The sequence below is a fragment of the Triturus cristatus genome, chromosome 7, assembly GCF_964204655.1.
Source record: "Triturus cristatus chromosome 7, aTriCri1.1, whole genome shotgun sequence".
Taxonomy (NCBI): Eukaryota; Metazoa; Chordata; class Amphibia; order Caudata; family Salamandridae; genus Triturus; species Triturus cristatus.
The window spans coordinates 230,936,745-230,954,737 of NC_140590.1; the positions used below are offsets into that span (position 1 = coordinate 230,936,745).

General features: G+C 46.5%; 1 protein-coding gene across 1 annotated transcript; it reads left to right on the forward strand.

The window, feature by feature from the left end:
• The first annotated feature begins 2,112 nt into the window (after positions 1–2,112).
• Positions 2,113–4,737, forward strand: LOC146809280 (zinc finger MYM-type protein 1-like). The gene is made up of 2 exons (XM_085614331.1): positions 2,113–2,205; positions 2,619–4,737. The coding sequence occupies exon 2, from the start codon at positions 3,596–3,598 to the stop codon at positions 4,724–4,726; it is 1,131 nt and encodes a 376-aa protein (XP_085470457.1). The 5' UTR covers positions 2,113–2,205; positions 2,619–3,595; the 3' UTR covers positions 4,727–4,737.
• Positions 4,738–17,993: the final 13,256 nt, after the last annotated feature.

Sequence of the window (17,993 nt, forward strand, 5' to 3'; positions counted from 1 at the left end):
CAATCAAGAGACAAACTCATGCAGAAAAACTGACCTGAGATAAAATTATTTTTGGTTGTAGATGAACCTCTCGGGCTGTACCTATTTGCAACATATTAGGTAATCGGAGAAAAAATATCTCCCGACCAATGAATTATCAGTGTGACCACACACATTCTTGACATTGTTGTTCCCTATGCATGGCAAGCTAGACAGAACGAAACCCAACTATCCCGCCCACTGCCATGCTCAATCTTTTGTAAGCTGGTGGTCTGAGTCCTCTCAGGGTCCTCTCTGCAACCTCAGAAACCAATCGAAGCCCACCATGTGTATTGTGAAGGTCCACCAAATATTTGCTTCCACAGCTTCCCCTAAAAACAAGGAGATATAGCAACTCAGATGTGAATCTAAAATACTATGCCAGAGGCAATCCTTGAAGGACCCCCTGGTATCGGAAAAGGAGATGGACTGTGCAATGGGGCCAACAATTGATCCTCTGGTGTCAACCGCATCCCTCGCCACCCCAAAGAACCAGACCAATGGAGCACCCAGCCAAACGGAGGCCAGAAACAGCCACAGCAGTGAACATCCCAAACCCCCTGTAAATATTTAAGACTTTATTCACCCATCTTTGAGGCCTAGATAAGAATAGCCAATCGTGTAAAATTATTTTTGATCCAAGATCCTCATGTGCCTGAAATCTCACTACCAACCGCACCACACCTTAAAATATATCATAAGAACCAATGATTATTGAATGACAAAATAATACAGCAAAAGCTCCACCACACCAGTAACTCCAACTCAAAATGCAGAATAAGTGGGAAATCGTCAACAGCACTTGACGGCGGTCGAGCACAGGAGGGGGTGTGAGTCAGTAGCAGAAGAGGTGGAGTGACTCATGGGCCCCACCTTTTAAAGGTGGCTGTGCCCACCCACAGCTTCCACCTACAATCGAGGCCTCTGCCACTCATGAATTCAACTGTAAGGCAACACTTTGGCTTCAACCCCCACAATCATAGGAGGCTGGCGCCCATGAGACTACCATGACAGGCTGCACCCCACGTCATCCCTTGGCATCCTCTGAACTTTGGCTCACCCCATTCAGAGTGAGCCTCGCTGCAATTCTTTCAGCTATAGGGAAGTCAGTGTGTACTCAATGGAGCCACTGAAAACCACGTTTTCAGTCTTTGAGGCATTCAGTCATAGGCAGCTCTGCCTCATTATGTTATGTATATGTCTCTTCCAGCTTATGCATTTTTTATGCTGTTTCATGTCGTTGCTTAGATCAAAGTGGAATGACCGTGTAATTAATTGTTCTACCCCTAGGTTCTGGCCTTTCTCGCTGAGCAGAGTCATGGTAGTCTGGTCTTTTTATCACCTCTGTTGAACTGTGGGACTTTTCAGTGTATTCAGGTTAACAGCTATTCCTACTGGATTAATGGAAGAGCCGCTTATGTGCCGTTTCTGAGTCTAAGTTTGCACAGAGTCGCTTTGATGTGAGTTTTGTATCTGAATGAGTGAGAGAATGAACTGTGCCATTTCTCTTGTTTAGAAGCATTACTCAGGAGTTTGTATTGAGTTGTCGTTTTAGAGGGCATCCTGCTGCCCACTACATGGCACTGGTGATCTATTGTGTGTGAGGGTGAAATGGACTATCTAATAATGTCTGTAGTATCTTTGGGTGTTGGTGTGCATGAGGAGCATATTGTTAGGATATTGTTAATGTTTTTCCTAGAGAGAGATCAGAGTTTTGTGTAATGGAAGTTTTGACTCATGGAAAGGTAGCGCAGAACTTCAGAAGGTTAATGTGCCTGCTGCAAAGAACATGTACCTGATGCAGATCACAAAATGCACATGATGTAAATAGGTCAGTGAGTCACTGCATTTGTCAGAGAGATCATTTTGTTACTTGCAGTTTGTAAATTGTAATCCTAACATACAACAGTGAGCTATTATTAACTGTCATCTAAGAGCTGCATGCAAACTGCAAGCAGGTAAAAATTGTAGCGTTATGTTTCCCCCCCCCCCCCCAGTCTTTGTTTGATTACCCTAATGTTTTAAAATAAATTGTTATATTTTTATTTTCAGCACCTGGTAAAGCCTGAAACATTAACTGAACCACTACCTAATTTTTGTGCAATTTTTGGACAGAGAACAGGAGGACCCAACCTCCTTTGCTGCTCTTTCATCCCGTCTACGACCCAGCAAACAACAGTGTTAAAGGTAAGGAAACTAATGATATCTTTTTTAGATTGGAATTAGGGCTATGTTTGTGGTCACTGGTCACTCTAGATGGTGGTTGGGGTGGGTGCACATTCTGAAGATTGTTCTCTCAGTGGATAGCATTTACTAATACTGAGCCTTAGCCCTGTGCTTTGGGCAATAACGATTGTTAAAGGCACTATCTATTCCTTCCTTGCCTTGTTCAAGGCCCTCAAACAGTCTCTTTTGCAGTGTCTTCAGCAACCACTATGGCACACAGAGGCAGCAGGCAGTAAGACTGTATTTTTAGCAGTCCTGTTGTCCAAAGGGGAGCTTTGGAGATATATTGCGATAATGCACATGATAGATGTATTTATACTGAAATTTGATATTATTGCACCAAATCTTATACGTTGTACTTTGACTATTGACAGGCTTCTTTCAAATTGGTAAGGACAGCATCGACATCCATGATGAATACGGTAGAACAATTAATTCCACGGTCATTCCATGCACGGCCACTAGAAGATAAACTACATATAAAGAGATTAGGACCTGATCGGCCAGACCTACAACTACAACAAGTTACCCAGGACAGAGGAAAATCTTACACACGTACATTCTCAAACATCTGGTACACAAAAGCTGATTGGCTTACAGGGTGTCCGTCAAGAAACAAACTGTTCTGCTTCCCCTGCTTGCTGTTTAATGGTGATTTTCCTTGGACAAGAGAAGGAGTGATAGACTTGAAGCATCTGTCTGAAAAAATCAAGAAGCATGCACACACAAGAAAGCATATGGAAAATGTGACAAGACTGGGAATGCTGGGAGACACACCGATTGAGCAGCACATAAACAGTGCATACCGCCAAACAATACAGAAACACAATGAAGCAGTTGGTAGGAATAGGCACATACTATCAAAAATTATTGATTGCATTCGTTTCTGTGGTGCTTTCGAACTGGCATTGCGAGGCCATGATGAATCAGAAGATTCCACAAATCCAGGAATATTCAAAGGTCTTGTGGATTTAATAGCAAGCATAAACAAGGAAATGGAAGCACATTTAGCAACTGCTACAGTCTTTAAGGGCACCTCTAAAACTATACAAAATGAACTCCTTGAGTGTATGCTCGAAATTATGAGAAGCCATATTGTCCAAACACAGACTTTGTGGCTATTCAGGCTGATGACACCACTGATGTGGCCACACAAACACAGTCCGTATTAGTCTTTCGGTACCTGGACATTGACAATAATTTTGTGGAGAGGTTCTATGGTTTCACTCATTTAAGAGACTCTACTGCAGAAACCATTACTGCAGCTATACTGCGTCAACTGAACTTCATTTTTCCAGAGGTGCACCAAAAAAAAAAACTTATTGCACAAAGCTATGATGGTGCGTCCGTAATGAGTGGAAGCCTTGGTGGAGTACAGAAAAGAATTAGAGATGTGTACCCTTATGCTCATTACGTGCACTGTTACGCCCACCAACTTAATCTTATTATGCAGCAGGCAGTATCAAAGATCTCCGAGACACGAATTTTCTTTCAGGATGTAGGAGGCATGGCAGCATTCTTCTCACGTTCCCCAAAAAGAACGGAAGCACTTCAGGAGATTGTGGACAAAAGGGTTCCAAGGGGATCCTCAACTCGTTGGAACTTTAACATACGTACAGTCCAACTAATATATCAATATAGGGAGGACCTTGTGAAAGGTTTTCAAACTATCGAAGTTAATGAAACCTTTGATTTCAAAACTCAAAGTGAAGCCCGTGGCATTGCTAGAACACTAGAAGATAGAGAGTTTCAGTTCTTTCTGTTTTTATTTCAAGACATAATGTCAGCTGTCGGAAATTTATACAATCAGTTACAAGCACGAGTGATCGATACTGTCTCTGTGAAAAGAAATACCGCTATGTTTGTCGAGCGCATAAGCATAATGAGAAATGAGGTTGACAACTTAGACAGCAAACTGCCAGAGGCTTCAATTTTTGCAAACTACAGGAAAAACATCACCACTCTGGTCCGAAATGCAAAGGAGATATGTGACATTGTAATTGTGCATGCACAAGAACGTTTTGCTTTCATAAAACATTTGGTGAGTGTCGCATTATTGGAAAGTCAAAACTTTGCAAAATATGGTGAATCCTTCCCTGAGCATGCTCTGCATGAGGCTGTGGAAGCTTATCCTATGCTCAACCAAGAGGACCTCAAAAGTGAGTTGACTGTACTGTACTCAATGCCTGTGTACCGAAAGGCCAGATATGCCAGGTCTTTGCTGGCTTTAATTCATAAACTTAATATGGAAAAGACATTTACAGAGACAGTGGCTTTACTTAAAATTGTCATAACCACTCCTATGACAACAGCAGAGGCAGAACGATCTTTTTCCGCCTTAAAGAGGATTAAGACATTCCTAAGAAACACCATGCTTCAGGAAAGACTAAGGGGCCTATGCACCAACAATGCCATTTGCGATTCCTTATTAGCGAACAATAAGGAATCGCTAATAAGGAATAGCAAAAGGCTATGCATGTAGGAATCGCTATTCAAATAGCGATTCCTTAATATTCCTTATTACCGAATCGGTAATACCGAATCGGTAATAAGGAATACCTACCCATTCATTCCTATGGGCTTGGAGGCCCATAGGAATGAATGTAAAGCCAGTCTGTATTAGCGATTCGGTATTACCGAATCGCTAATAGCGGGAGCACTTTCAAGGGTGCCAGGGTGTCAAAAGGACACCCTGTTGCACCCCTGAAAATGATATGTGCACATATGTTGCACACACACATGCTCTAAGGGCATGTGTGTGCGCAACATGAAACTTTGAAAAATGCACAAAAGTGCATTTTTCAAAGTTTTTGCAAATTACCATGCAGTTCATCTTCATGGTAATTTGCTCCCCCTATTAGCGAAATCGCTAATTTTTTAACTTTGATGCATTGCATTTAAGGAATCTCGCTTTGGGATTCCTTAAATGCAATCGCTATTTAAGGAATCGGTATTTAAGGAATCCCTATTTAAAGAATCGCTATTTAAGGATTCCTTAAATAGCGATTTCTGCTTTTGGGTTGATGCATTGGGATTGGGTATTTTTTACTTAATACCGGGGGCTATTACCGAATCGGTATTTTACCGACTGGATTTTGGGTTGATGCATGAGGCTGTAAATGCTTTGGCAATGCTCTCTATAGAGAGCAAGTTAGTTAAAAATATCTCAGATTTTAACGTTCAAGTAATTGAAAAGTTTGCTGCTCTTAAAGACAGACGTGCTGATTTTGGATACAAAAAGTAAACATATGTATGTTCAATGCTGCTAGTTTCCGACCACCTGTTTAGTTGTTTGTTAAATAAAAAACACCTGTGAGGTACTCAGAAATGCATTATATCTCAAAGTCTGTTATGAAGCTCTGTGGTTATACTGAATAAGCAGCTACCTATGTTATATGACATGATCTCTTTATTACTGTAATAACTGCACTTTCTTCATTGCTTTATTAACCTTTCTGCTTTCTCAAATTTGCTTGAAAATGCACCATTTCTCCACTCTTTTTTCAAAATTTTCTCGGGGAGAGAACCCCCCCGAACCCCTCTTAGGTTGTTCGGGCTCGCTCGGTACGATCGCTCGCTATGCTCAAGAATGACAAATATTTTACGCTCACCACTTTCAAATGTCATCGTCCGCCACTGGTTCTTAACAATGATTCAAGTCAACAACACGCATGTTGGCCAAGACTTAGCGACAGAGAGAAACGAGAGGACTCCCTGCTCATGGGCAAAATAACGCCCAGTCATATCTCACTTAATAATCCAACCGAGTGTTGCTCTGTGTTTGAGAGGGGTTGGGAGATGTCTTCACGAGCCGGAATGTCACCGGGGCTGCCACTGAGTGGTCTACACCTCATGGCATTCACCGGAAATTTCCCGTTCGCTCCTTCCCCCACTTATATCAATCCTTCTGTCTCTGCTTCATCCCAATGCCCACCCCCTCTCCGGCCCCTACTGCCTCTTCCGCTTTCCGTTATGGTGTCTTTCCCTGCGTTTGTATACCAGTCTCCCTTCCCTGGGGAGCTTTTATGCGCCCTCCTGATTCCTGAGCTTTGACTTCTCTTCTCCTTCCCGACTCTTTTTTTTTTGTCCACTCGCAGGTTTTCTACAGGCTGTTTTTCTTTTCACTTTTTTCCCAGTCTTTCTTCACACCCTGGTCTTCTTAATTCCCTCCTTTAGTTTCTAAATGTCACGCTTGCTGTCACAGCCCACATTTCACTGCACGTTCTACTGGATGTGTTATTTTATTCCTCAGATGTTCACGATAAAAGCACAAATCAGGCATCGTGCCCTCGCCGGGATGCTTGTGAAATTATGCCGCTAAGGTGTTACTGCGTCGAGATGATAAACAGAAAACACACACGATTAACGGCAAGCGCATCTTGGTGGCTGGCTGGCAGGTGAGGGCTCGCCTGGGCATGTCCTCTGCCTTTGCAGGATAAAAATCTGCACCCGGCCTCCAAAAGCTACGGCGCGGAGGCGACATGAATGGCACCTTCAGTAAATATTTGCATAGCCATTTCAACATTGGGAAATTATGGCGGCCGGTAGAAAGGTTCCCCCAGAGTCGGTGTGTAATATTGACTTCAGTGTCTTGGTGGGCCTATGTAATCGTGCAAAAGGCCTATGTCGGCATGAGTCACTGTAGAAAGCTGGTCCCCCCGGAGTCGGTGTTGTCTTAAGTTCAGTGTCCTTGTGGCGGGTCTATGCTATGGCTATGTCAGCATGAGTGGCATGAGTGAGTCACTGTAGGCGTGCATATCATCCCGCTGTATCTCGGGTGTGCATTGTTGCTGCGCGTGCCAGCTGGGTATTGTAGGATGAAGGTCAGGATGACAGCCCTGCCAGCCCACTGGTGCAGATTACAGGCAGATGGTCAACATCGGGCGCTCAAGCTCACAGAGCAATGTTACCACCATTAATGTTCACCACAAACAGCATCAACTCTGGCATGAAAACATGTTGTTTCTGCGTGTTTGAATATAGGGATGTCCTCGTTTGTACTGTTGCTTTAAGAGCGAAAAATCTTGTGCTCTATTCTATGAAGTCTGGTTGAGTACAAAACCTCCCTGACAGCTCCATGACAGAGATGCGTGCTGTAATTTAAAAATATACTTTGAGCACCAGCTGTGCTTCCTTTCATTTTGATTCATTTTTTATCTATCTAGTTTATAATCTATTCATTATCACTCAAAGTTTTAGCTTGGTGCTACAGAAGATCATTAATCATGGATATAATTTAATGACAGCGGGGTCATGTCCCACTAAGTACACCTTTGTCTGCCTCAAAATGCTAATCACTCCTCTGCAGCATTAATAAGGTTATAAAATGTGATAATACTGTGTGGTCTTGTTAAAATGCATTTAAAGTGCAGTAGATTATAAAATAAGGTAAAACACTTTCACAATTGCTTTATTAACCTTCCTGCTTTCTTACATTTGCTTGAAAATGCACCATTTGGCCTCTCTTTTTACAACATTTTCTCGGCGGAGAACCCCCGAAATCCCCCTTTAGGTTGTTCGAGCTCGCTCGCTACGGTGCAGTATGGCTAGCATTTTATGCCTCACCACTTTCCACTTTCAAATGTCACCAGCCGCCACTGCGGTAGAACAGAACATAATGTATGTAACTTGGGTCTCTCTGGGGGCAGCCAGACAATTGGATAATTATTATACTGGTCTAGTACTACTTATCATCATGCATGCATTTCCTTTTCCTCCCATAACAGATTTATGATGGTTGGCTGCTAAGATGAATGTGTTGTCCATGTGTAGTGTTTGTGTTTGTCAAACCTTTCCCTCAAATTTCCTTCCCATCCAGTCATTAAACCCCTAGCCCTCTTCCCCTGGGCTGTGTGATTTATTGAGTTGTTACTAATTTAATTTACACCATTAATTGTTTACACACTATGGGGCTTGTGTGGTGAAAGCACACTAACTCAAGGCAGGGCGAGGATCTTCTTATGCTCTAAGTATATATAGGGAACACTGGCAATATATATATTAGATTGTGCACCCATGCTTAGTATTCGATATTCAAAGTTGTTCCAGAGGAACATAATCCATCAAAATTAATTTCCAGCATCATCATCCTTCCAGCACTAAAGGTTACGCTTGTCCACTTCACAGCTCGAGTCTACTTCAGTGTGTAACTTGTACTAGGCTAGCCCACCATTGTGTTTTATTTTACTTTAGCATTGCTTATCATGGTTTCTCCTTTGGCAGTCTTCTTCTTGTGTATTATACTTCTACTAGTCATTCTCTAGTCTCCCTCAGGTGACTGTCTCATTTTCTTTTTGCAACTGCTACTATAACCCCCATGGCACATTGGAAAACCAAACCATCACCATGCAGCCATCGCTTTGCCTAATCAATCACAGGTAAGAGAAGAAGTGTGGGGGATTCATTGAAGATGCAATAATCTATATACTATGGAAATTCATTAATCCACACACATAGACCCCTTCTGAGTCCATAGGCGTTAATGATAATTGCAGACTGCATAGATTTGTAGAAGAAAGTAGTAGGACAAGTGAGGGTACCGCATCTATCTGTTGGTGTGTTACACTATATCAGCAGATTTCAAAAACTGGCTGTAGCCCTATCAGCAGATTTAAAAAAACTGTCTGTAGCCCTGCTGCAAAGGAAACAGAGCGAAGTAAAAGAGTAAACTCCCCCGAAAAAAGATTGACATCAAATGTACTGTAAAACTAAAAATGTATTCCGCTAACAAATATAAAACTAGAAATGCCCACAACACTTAACCCACACCCTCCCTAACCCTAACCATTGTCCAATGAGAGTCCAAAATCCAAATAGTCCAAATGTCTGTAAAACCCCAAATCCAATTTCCCGAACTCCCACATCCCACCCTCTCCCCAACAGGTCCCACCCACCAAACAAAAGATTAAAAAAGGGGGCAAGAGAAAGGCCTAGCGGTGGGCTAGGAATTGGATCTTACACTCTAGGCTATCAAAACGCTCCTCTATCTGGTTGTAAATACACGCCATCCTGAGGATCATATGGTGCTGAAATGCTATAACTGTCACTGTCAAGGGGGTAGCAGCAATAGAAGATGAAGAGTGGCATTGGGTGGCTGCCAGACCATGGCACGGTACCACCGGAGGCACTACTAGGGCCTGGCTGGGTCTGGGCTTTGGAGTCTGCAGCTGCTGCCACCTCCTCCTACTCCACGACCACCAGCCGCCAATATTTGTCACTTATGGCCTCCAGCTTCCTTTTCCGGGTCATGGCTGCTCTCTCCCACCTGTCAGATGTTGGATTGGCAGAAGTAGCTATATCAAGAAACAGTAACACATAAAATTATTATATAGTGGCAAAGTAGCACTAGCAGTACATAACATTTGTGGCATACTCGATTCCTCGGCCCCTAAGATTTGGATGAGATTACAGTTTCAGGTATTAGGCACTATGGAGTAGACAAGTATTCTTCTTCTCTCTCTTGTTTAGCTAAATGAATCTTGTTGACATGCCAGCTCAGCTTGCGCCCTACACAGATATACACGTGTCGCAGACTCACGCTACTTTACAACTGTCTGCAGGTGGGCAGTTGTACTACACAATTATCTATTTTTCTATTATGGCCATATTCTGTTAAATCAATGGCAAATGCTCAATTTTACATTCACCCTGACTACTACAACAATACAGATGATATGATTACTAATATGAATAATGATATATGGCACAACGTCACGTGACATGAGGTACTACTATTGTAACCATGCAGCCGATAGGCCACCCATGGCTGACCTTGATACAATGATGACACGGAGGGAGGGAGTGGACCTCAGAGTTGGAGGGAGGCGATTGATGATGGGTGGGTGCATACACAATATATATGTTGTGCTTGCAAACTACTGTGAGTCAACCGAGTACACTGAAATACAACCTCAAACCTTTGAATCAAAAACATTGGGAAAAAAACATTCCATGTTTATTCTTCTTCCCAGGGATTTTTCATTTTATTATTGCATTGTTCTTCTAGCATTATTTTTATTCTTCACTTTTGGCTTTGCTACTCTGGCATGGTTTATTTTTCTTTTACATTCTCTTCATCCAGTCTTCACCTATGAATGAATACCATCCAGGCATCCATCCATCCAAACATGACCATTATTCTCAACAAACCTTTCACCAAAATACACTTGTCATTTAACCAACCATGCTTCCTTACACCCAAACAGTTTCACCCACCCAGACAGGCATCTTTTCTTTCACCTTTCACCCATCCTTGAACCACCCATGCATCCTATCAGCCACCTATATGCATCCCGGGCACCCTTCATCCACGCATCCTTCTCTGCCATTTATATATTACATGTCACCCGTCCTCCCTCCTTCCATCCTCCTTTCCCTTTTCCATCAACCCATCAATGTCTGACTCTTAGTCTTCTTCATAAAACTTTCCCTGCTGAGTTGAAGAGAAAAAGCTATTAGTAACGTAACTCCAGCTAATGCTAATGCTAAGAAAAGGGATGTATGTTGTTACAACGCACACTTTTACAACGCATGCACTTACAACGCATTTTTTACAACGCAACCTCCACTACAACGCATTCCATTACATAGCATGACACTACAACGCATTTTTAAAAACTACCTTTACAACGCATTCCATTACATCGCATACTACCTTTACAACGCATACCATTACAACGCATAATATTAAATTGCATTTAAGGTAAGTATTGGATAGTATAGGGGTAAAAATTACTATTCTAACTCCAAGGGGTGCAACAGTAGGGTAAGTGTTGGATAGTATAGGGGTAAAAATTACTATTCTAACTCCAGGGGGTGCAACAGTAGGGTAAGTGTTGGATAGTATAGGGGTAAAAATTACTATTCTAACTCCAGGGGGTGCAACAGTAGGGTAAGTGTTGGATAGTATAGGGGTAAAAATTGCTATTCTAACTCCAGGGGGTGCAACAGTAGGGTAAGTGTTGGATAGTATAGGGGTAAAAATTACTATTCTAACTCCAGGGGGTGCAACAGTAGGGAAAGTGTTGGATAGTATAGGGGTAAAAATTACTATTCTAACTCCAGGGGATGCAACAGTAGGGTAAGTGTTGGATAGTATAGGGGTAAAAATTACTATTCTAACTCCAGGGGGTGCAACAGTAGGGTAAGTGTTGGATAGTATAGGGGTAAAAATTACTATTCTAACTCCAGAGGGTGCAACAGTAGGGTAAGTGTTGGATAGTATAGGGGTAAAAATTACTATTCTAACTCCAGGGGGTGCAACAGTAGGGTAAGTGTTGGATAGTATAGGGGTAAAAATTACTATTCTAACTCCAGGGGGTGCAACAGTAGGGTAAGTGTTGGATAGTATAGGGGTAAAAATTACTATTCTAACTCCAGGGGGTGCAACAGTAGGGTAAGTGTTGGATAGTGTAGTGTAATATTATGCGTTGTAATGGTATGCGTTGTAAAGGTAGTATGCGATGTAATGGAATGCGTTGTAAAGGTAGTTTTTAAAAATGTGTTGTAGTGTCATGCTATGTAATGGAATGCGTTGTAGTGGATGTTGCGTTGTAAAAAATGCGTTGTAAGTGTAGTGCGTTGTAAAAGTTGCGTTGTAAAGGTTGTTCCCCTAAGAAAAGGGTGTCTTCTTCAACTGTTCACGACTTAGTACAGTGTACACCCGTGCAGTGAGTGTATAAATTCAATTGTTAATAAGCAAGGAATATGACTTACCACTGCCCGCCACTGCTGCCGGCTCACCCTCTGCAGCTGCCGCATCTGCTCCCTCCTGGCTGGCGTCGCCTTCCCCGCTGGCCCAACTGGTGGTTGGTACGTCTAGATAAAACATTACACATTTTTTAGATGCCATATACGCCTCCCCCTATTTATTTTTTTCACTAGCAAGATTGAAAATACAATACATACACCGCACACATCACTACAATTCAGGTACACAGACTAGAGAAGACAGTATGTCCTATCAAAAAATTCTCAAATATCTGGTTGGGGATTTTGTTGGTGGCAATTTTTTCAAAGCCTCTCAAGAAGAGGACAACCCAAAGGACTGGACTCAGTGGCTAGAGCTATTTGTGAATCTGAGTTTTGAAAAGAAAAAGAGAGGCCAACTGTGTGGACAATCGGATATAAGGTCTTCATGGTTGTAAAATCTAATGGTGCCGTCCTCCTACTCATACTTCCTTTCAGCCATGGTGCGCAGTAATCAGTTCACCATCAACTGCTGTTAATACTATTAGGCCTAGACGAAAAGAAGGCAAAACTTAGGGGTGTCCAATGTGACCATCATTTACTGATTGAGCCTGAGAAAGTAAAAGAAAGCCTTCTTATCTCAACAAACTTACTTGGGCATGCAATCTATACAGCAGAGTAGTAGTAGTACTAGTACTAGTTGTAGTAAGGGCCAATGGGTTTTCTGAGTCTTACAGTACCACCACTAGGCAGTCCACAAAATATAGAAGGGGAAAGGGAAAGCTGACTGAAAAACCAGAAGAAAGCAAGCTACAGACAGACTATCACAGAGCCAGAGGGAGTTTGACTTAAAAAAAACAGACACTAGAAATATAAATAACTAAGTTAGTAGGTGATGCAGGGATAATAAGAATAAAGAAACAGATAGATCAAAGAGGATTTGGAAAGAAAAATAGGAAACAGAAATATTAGTACAAAATAAGGAGCTGTAAAAGTTAGGGAAATATATATATGAATAATAACAACTGGAGGACTTCCTAGGGCCAGCAGAGCCATCTGATGAGGAGCGTTCCTGGCCCTGACAAGCACCGCCTGCTCCCTCACCCACCTTGGAAGACCTCGTCTTCTCGCCCCTGGATGCTGATGATCATGTAAGACATAATTAAAGAGACAAAAAGTTATTGGTGGTAAATAAATATTGAATATTCTCTCCAAAAATAGTTTTTTACAGAAAACGGAAATTGCAATAACATTGACCTTTCCCAAATCAGATCGACTAGTAGTAGACTAGTATTGCGGTCACGGACTATCCTATCTTTATTATTCCACAGTTCCATTTCGATTCCTGAATCCTAAATCTACCAAGCCCGCCTATTCCAAAGACTTTACAATGAATTGAAAACAATTATATTTGCTTGTAAGTTCTGATTTCATTCACAACCATCTCAACCCCTATGATGAGCCAATTCAATAAGCCTGCATTTAGTCTATAATGCATAGATGGGCGCATGCATATTGCATACACCAAATCGGTTGGTTGCTATTTACTCACTATACGAACTACAAAAAAGGTTCTACTAGGGAGTCAAGGACTTAAGTGAGAGGCCCCAGGCCGCTAAATTACTAACTAATACTAAGTAACTAACTAACTACCACTATCTTAGTGACATGACAAAGGAAAAGGGTCTCTCTAGTCTGCATTACCTAACTTAAGTTCTCTTACATAATCAACCCAAGCGAGCGCAAAGTTCCAAACAAGTGCTATTAGGTAGCGCCGAGCACCTGTCTAGAACAACGATCATGTGACATAATAAAGATTTTTAAACGTAACTTTCCTCCATGTGAACAGCAGCATTCTTCCTATTTGGGAAAAAAACAATATTCGCAATAACATAGAACACACAAGAATAATAATAATTAGCTATGCACCAAGCCTCGTGACCTCAACATCTAGCAGGTCCAGCAGGTCCTGCTCTCGATCCAGGATATCTGATGCTGAAGTGGTGCTGCATTGGTGCTGAGTTACTGCTGAGGTGGGGCTGCGCTGGTGCTGAGGTGGGACTGCTCTGGTTGTGGTGCACTGATGTGGAGGAGGTATTGTGCTGATGCAGAGATGGTGCGCGGTTCTCAAGCGATTTAGTGCACTGTTGGAAGGCGGACCCCGAGGAGTCGGTGAGACCACCAAGGGGGGGGGGCCCTCACACTGCACGAAGTAGCCGAGCGCTGCCGAGAAGTCTCCTGAGAGATCCTTCTCCTATCACGTACTAGTACAGTAACACCACCACACAGGACTCAAGGAGGTTGTCTTGCGACAAGCAATTCTTTATCAGCAATAAAAAGGTTACGAGGTCAATATTTACACGAAGGGATCGAGGGATCCACCAAAAGTCTCAGTGTCTCTTTGGAAGGGTAGGGGTAGCGGGACAGTCTTTAGCAGGAGCGCGGTACGAGGGTACCTGGGGCTCAGTTCTTTATCCTCAAGCTGGAGGACCTCCGGATCTCGGAGGGGTCGAGCCGCGACGGCGTCAGCAGGGCTCTGGCGTACAGTTCGTGGAGAGCCGCGATTCAATCAGCAGGGCTCTCAAGATGGTTTCTGCTCAGCTCGAGCCGCGACGTCGTCAGCAGGGCTCCGAGGAAGGTTTCAGCGAGGTTGGGCCGCGACAGCGTCAGCAGGGCTCCGATGTTCCAGGTGGTTCAAAAGGGTTCACAAGAAGGAGCCGCGACGCAGTCAGCAGGGCTCGTGATGATTCCGACAAGAGTTCTTCTCCGTAGGGTCGGCCGCGATTCAATCAGCAGGGCTCTCGACTCCGGGATACAACTGCCGATCGGTGGTGGGGTCGCCCCAGATATAGGTCTGGAGCCCTTTGATGTCCGGACCTATGCGCCCGAGGGGGCGGAGTGGCCGGGTGGAGGTGGCCAGACGCCCAGCAGGAGAGGCGCCAGGCCCATGGGAGTTGCAGGGCGATCACACCTCGAGAGGGGAGGACAGTTGGGGGTCCCATCGATACTGTCCTCCGCCGGGGGCGATGAATGGTTCCTGCGGCACCCCCTGGCTAGTTCGTGGTGCCTCGGTGTCGGGGCTTCGCTGGGGTCGAGGCCGGGTTGAGCGGGGTCGCGCTGGCTGGTGCACGGTGTGACGTGGATGCCAACAAGATGGCGGAGCCACGAGGAGTATGCGACCACGTGCAGCTCCGGGTGAAGGGCCTTGGTGCAGTTCAGACGGGTGGCCCGTGAAGGCCGGGGCGGGGAACGGGCACAATCCAGGGGGTTAAGGACCACGCCACGAGGCCGGGTCCAACAGGCGTCCCCCCCAGCCGAAGGCATGGAGAGTCACCCATCTCCTTGGGGATTCTCCTCGTCAAGGCGGAAGAAGCGGGACAGGCCGTCGGCGTTGGCGTGGTCATTGCCGGGCCGGTGTTCGACGTCAAAGTCCATCCCTTGTAGCGAGATGGACCACCGCAGCAGCTTGGGGTTCTCGCCCCGCATTTGCATTAACCATTGCAAGGGCCGGTGGTCGGTCTGGACCCGGAAGTGGGTGCCAAAGAGGTAGGGCCGGAGCTTCTTGAGGGCCCACACCACAGCGAAGGCCTCACGCTCAATAGTGCTCCAGCGTTGCTCTCGGGGCAGTAGTCGTCGGCTGATGAAGGCCACTGGTCGGTCGAGCCCCTTTTCGTCGGCTTGGGATAGGACGGCCCCGATCCCATACTCGGAGGCGTCCGTCTGTACCACGAACTCCTTCTGGTAGTCCGGGGCCTGCAGCACCGGAGCAGTACACATGGCTGTCTTTAGGGTGTCGAAGGCTGTTTGGCAGCGGGGTGTCCAGTGTACCTTCTTGGGCTGCTTTTTGGACGTTAACTCTGTGAGGGGGCCAACAATGCTCCCATAGTCCCGGATAAACCGCCGGTAGTATCCGGTGAGGCCCAGGAAGGCCCGGACAGCGGTCTGGGTAGTGGGGGGTTCCCAGGTCTGGATGGCATCTATCTTCGCTTGGAGGGGGGCCACCTGCCCGCTCCCCACTTGATGGCCCAGGTAGGTCACGGATCCGTGGCCGATTTGACATTTGCTGGCCTTGATTGTGAGCCCGGCCCGCTGGAGGGCGGCCAGGACGGCCTTCAGGTGGAGGAGGTGCTCGGCCCAGTGGTTGCTGTATACGGCAATGTCATCTAAGTAGGCCGCGCTGAAGGCCTCAAGCCCGGCCAAAACCTTGTTCACCAGTCTTTGGAAGGTGGCCGGGGCGTTCTTCATTCCGAAGGGCATCACCCGAAAGTGGTAATGCCCATCCGGGGTTGAAAAGGCGGATCTTTCTTGGGCGCCGGGGGTGAGCTGGATTTGCCAGTACCCGGCGGTGAGGTCCAGCGTGCTCAAGTAGCGAGCGGCCCCTAGGCGGTCGATGAGTTCGTCGGCCCGGGGTATCGGGTGTGCGTCTGTCTTGGTTACTGCATTCAGGGCTCAGTAGTCCACGCAGAATCGCAACTCTGGGGGGTGGCCGGGAGCTGCGGCCTTGGGCACCAGGACGACAGGGCTGGCCCACGGGCTTTCGGAAGGTTCGATGACCCCCAGGGCCAGCATCTTCCCTACTTCTGGCTGGATGCAGGCCCGCACTCGGTCAGGCACCCGGTAGGCTCTGTGTCGTATGGGGGGGCTCTCCCCGGTGTCGACGTCGTGGACGCACCAGTGGGTCACCCCCGGGGTGAGGGAGAAGAGGGCTGCGTAGTCCCGCAGTAATTGCTGGCAGTCGTTGCGCTGTTCCGGGGTCAGGGAAGAGGCGAGTTGGACCCCTTCGATCGATCCATCATGAATGTCGGATTGCAAGAGGTCGGGCAAGGGCTCGGAGTCGTCCTCGCCCCCCTCGTCGGTCGCCAGCAGCAGGCTCAGTTCGGTCCGGGCGAAGTGGGGTTTTAGCCTGTTAGCATGTAGGACCCGGAAGGGGTTCCGGGGGGACTCCAGGTCGACCAGGTAGGTGACGGGACTTTTCTTCTTTACCACGTTGAAGAGCCCGGTCCACTTGTCCTGGAGGGCGCCGGGTTCGACCGGGGCCATGACCCATACTTTCTGACCTGGCTCGAATTCTATAGTAGAGGTGTTTCGATCGTACCACCGCTTCATGTCCTCCTGGCTGGCCTCGAGGTTGGCTTCGGCCATGGCTCGGAACTTGCGGGTCTGGTTTCGGAGGGTCAGGAGGTATCGGTAGACGTCAGGAGGGGCGCCTTGGGGCTTCACCTCCCAGCCCTCCTTGACCAGGCTGAGCGGTCCGCGGACCGGGTGTCCATACAATAGTTCAAACGGGCTGAACCCCAGGGACTTCTGCGGGACCTCCCGATAGGCAAACAGGAGGCAGGGCAGCAGGACATCCCATTTCCGCCTGAGGGGTTCTTCCAGGCCCTGGATCATCCCTTTTAATGTTCGGTTGAACCGCTCAACCAGTCCGTTTCCCTGGGGGTGATAGGGGGTCGTGAACTTGTATTTGACCCCGCACTGTTGCCACAGGGACCGCATGTACCTGGAGATAAAGTTCGTGCCGCGGTCGCTCACCACTTCGCTGGGGAATCCCACTCGGGAGAAGATCCCCATCAAGGCCCGGCCTACCACAGGGGCCGTTATAGTTCTTAGCGGGACCGCCTCCGGGTACCTGGTGGCGTGGTCCACGAGGACCAGGATGAAGCGGTGGCCCAGGGCAGTTTGGGGGTCCAGGGGCCCCACAATATCGATTCCGACCCGTTCGAACGGGGTGCTGACGGCTGGAAAGGGCTGGAGGGGGGCCTTGACCCGACCCCCCGTCTTTCCGCTGGCTTGGCAGGTCTGGCAGGACCGGCAGTGGTTGTCCACATCTCTCCGCATCCGGGGCCAGTAGAAGTGGGTCACCAGACGACTGTACGTTTTGTCTTGCCCCAAGTGTCCGGCGAGGGGCACATCATGGGCCAGGTTGAGAAGGAACTCCCGGAAGCGGAGGGGGACCACCAACACGCGGCTGGCCCCGAGTTCTGCTACTTTCTGTTCACTGTACAACAGGCCCTCGGCCCAGTAGATCCAGTGGGTGCCGGTCTGGTCACCGTTGGCTTGCG

Bases quoted from the DNA above. Each gene is read 5' to 3' on its own strand.
- LOC146809280 (XM_085614331.1), top strand. From the start codon at position 3,596: ATGAGTGGAAGCCTTGGTGGAGTACAGAAAAGAATTAGAGATGTGTAC.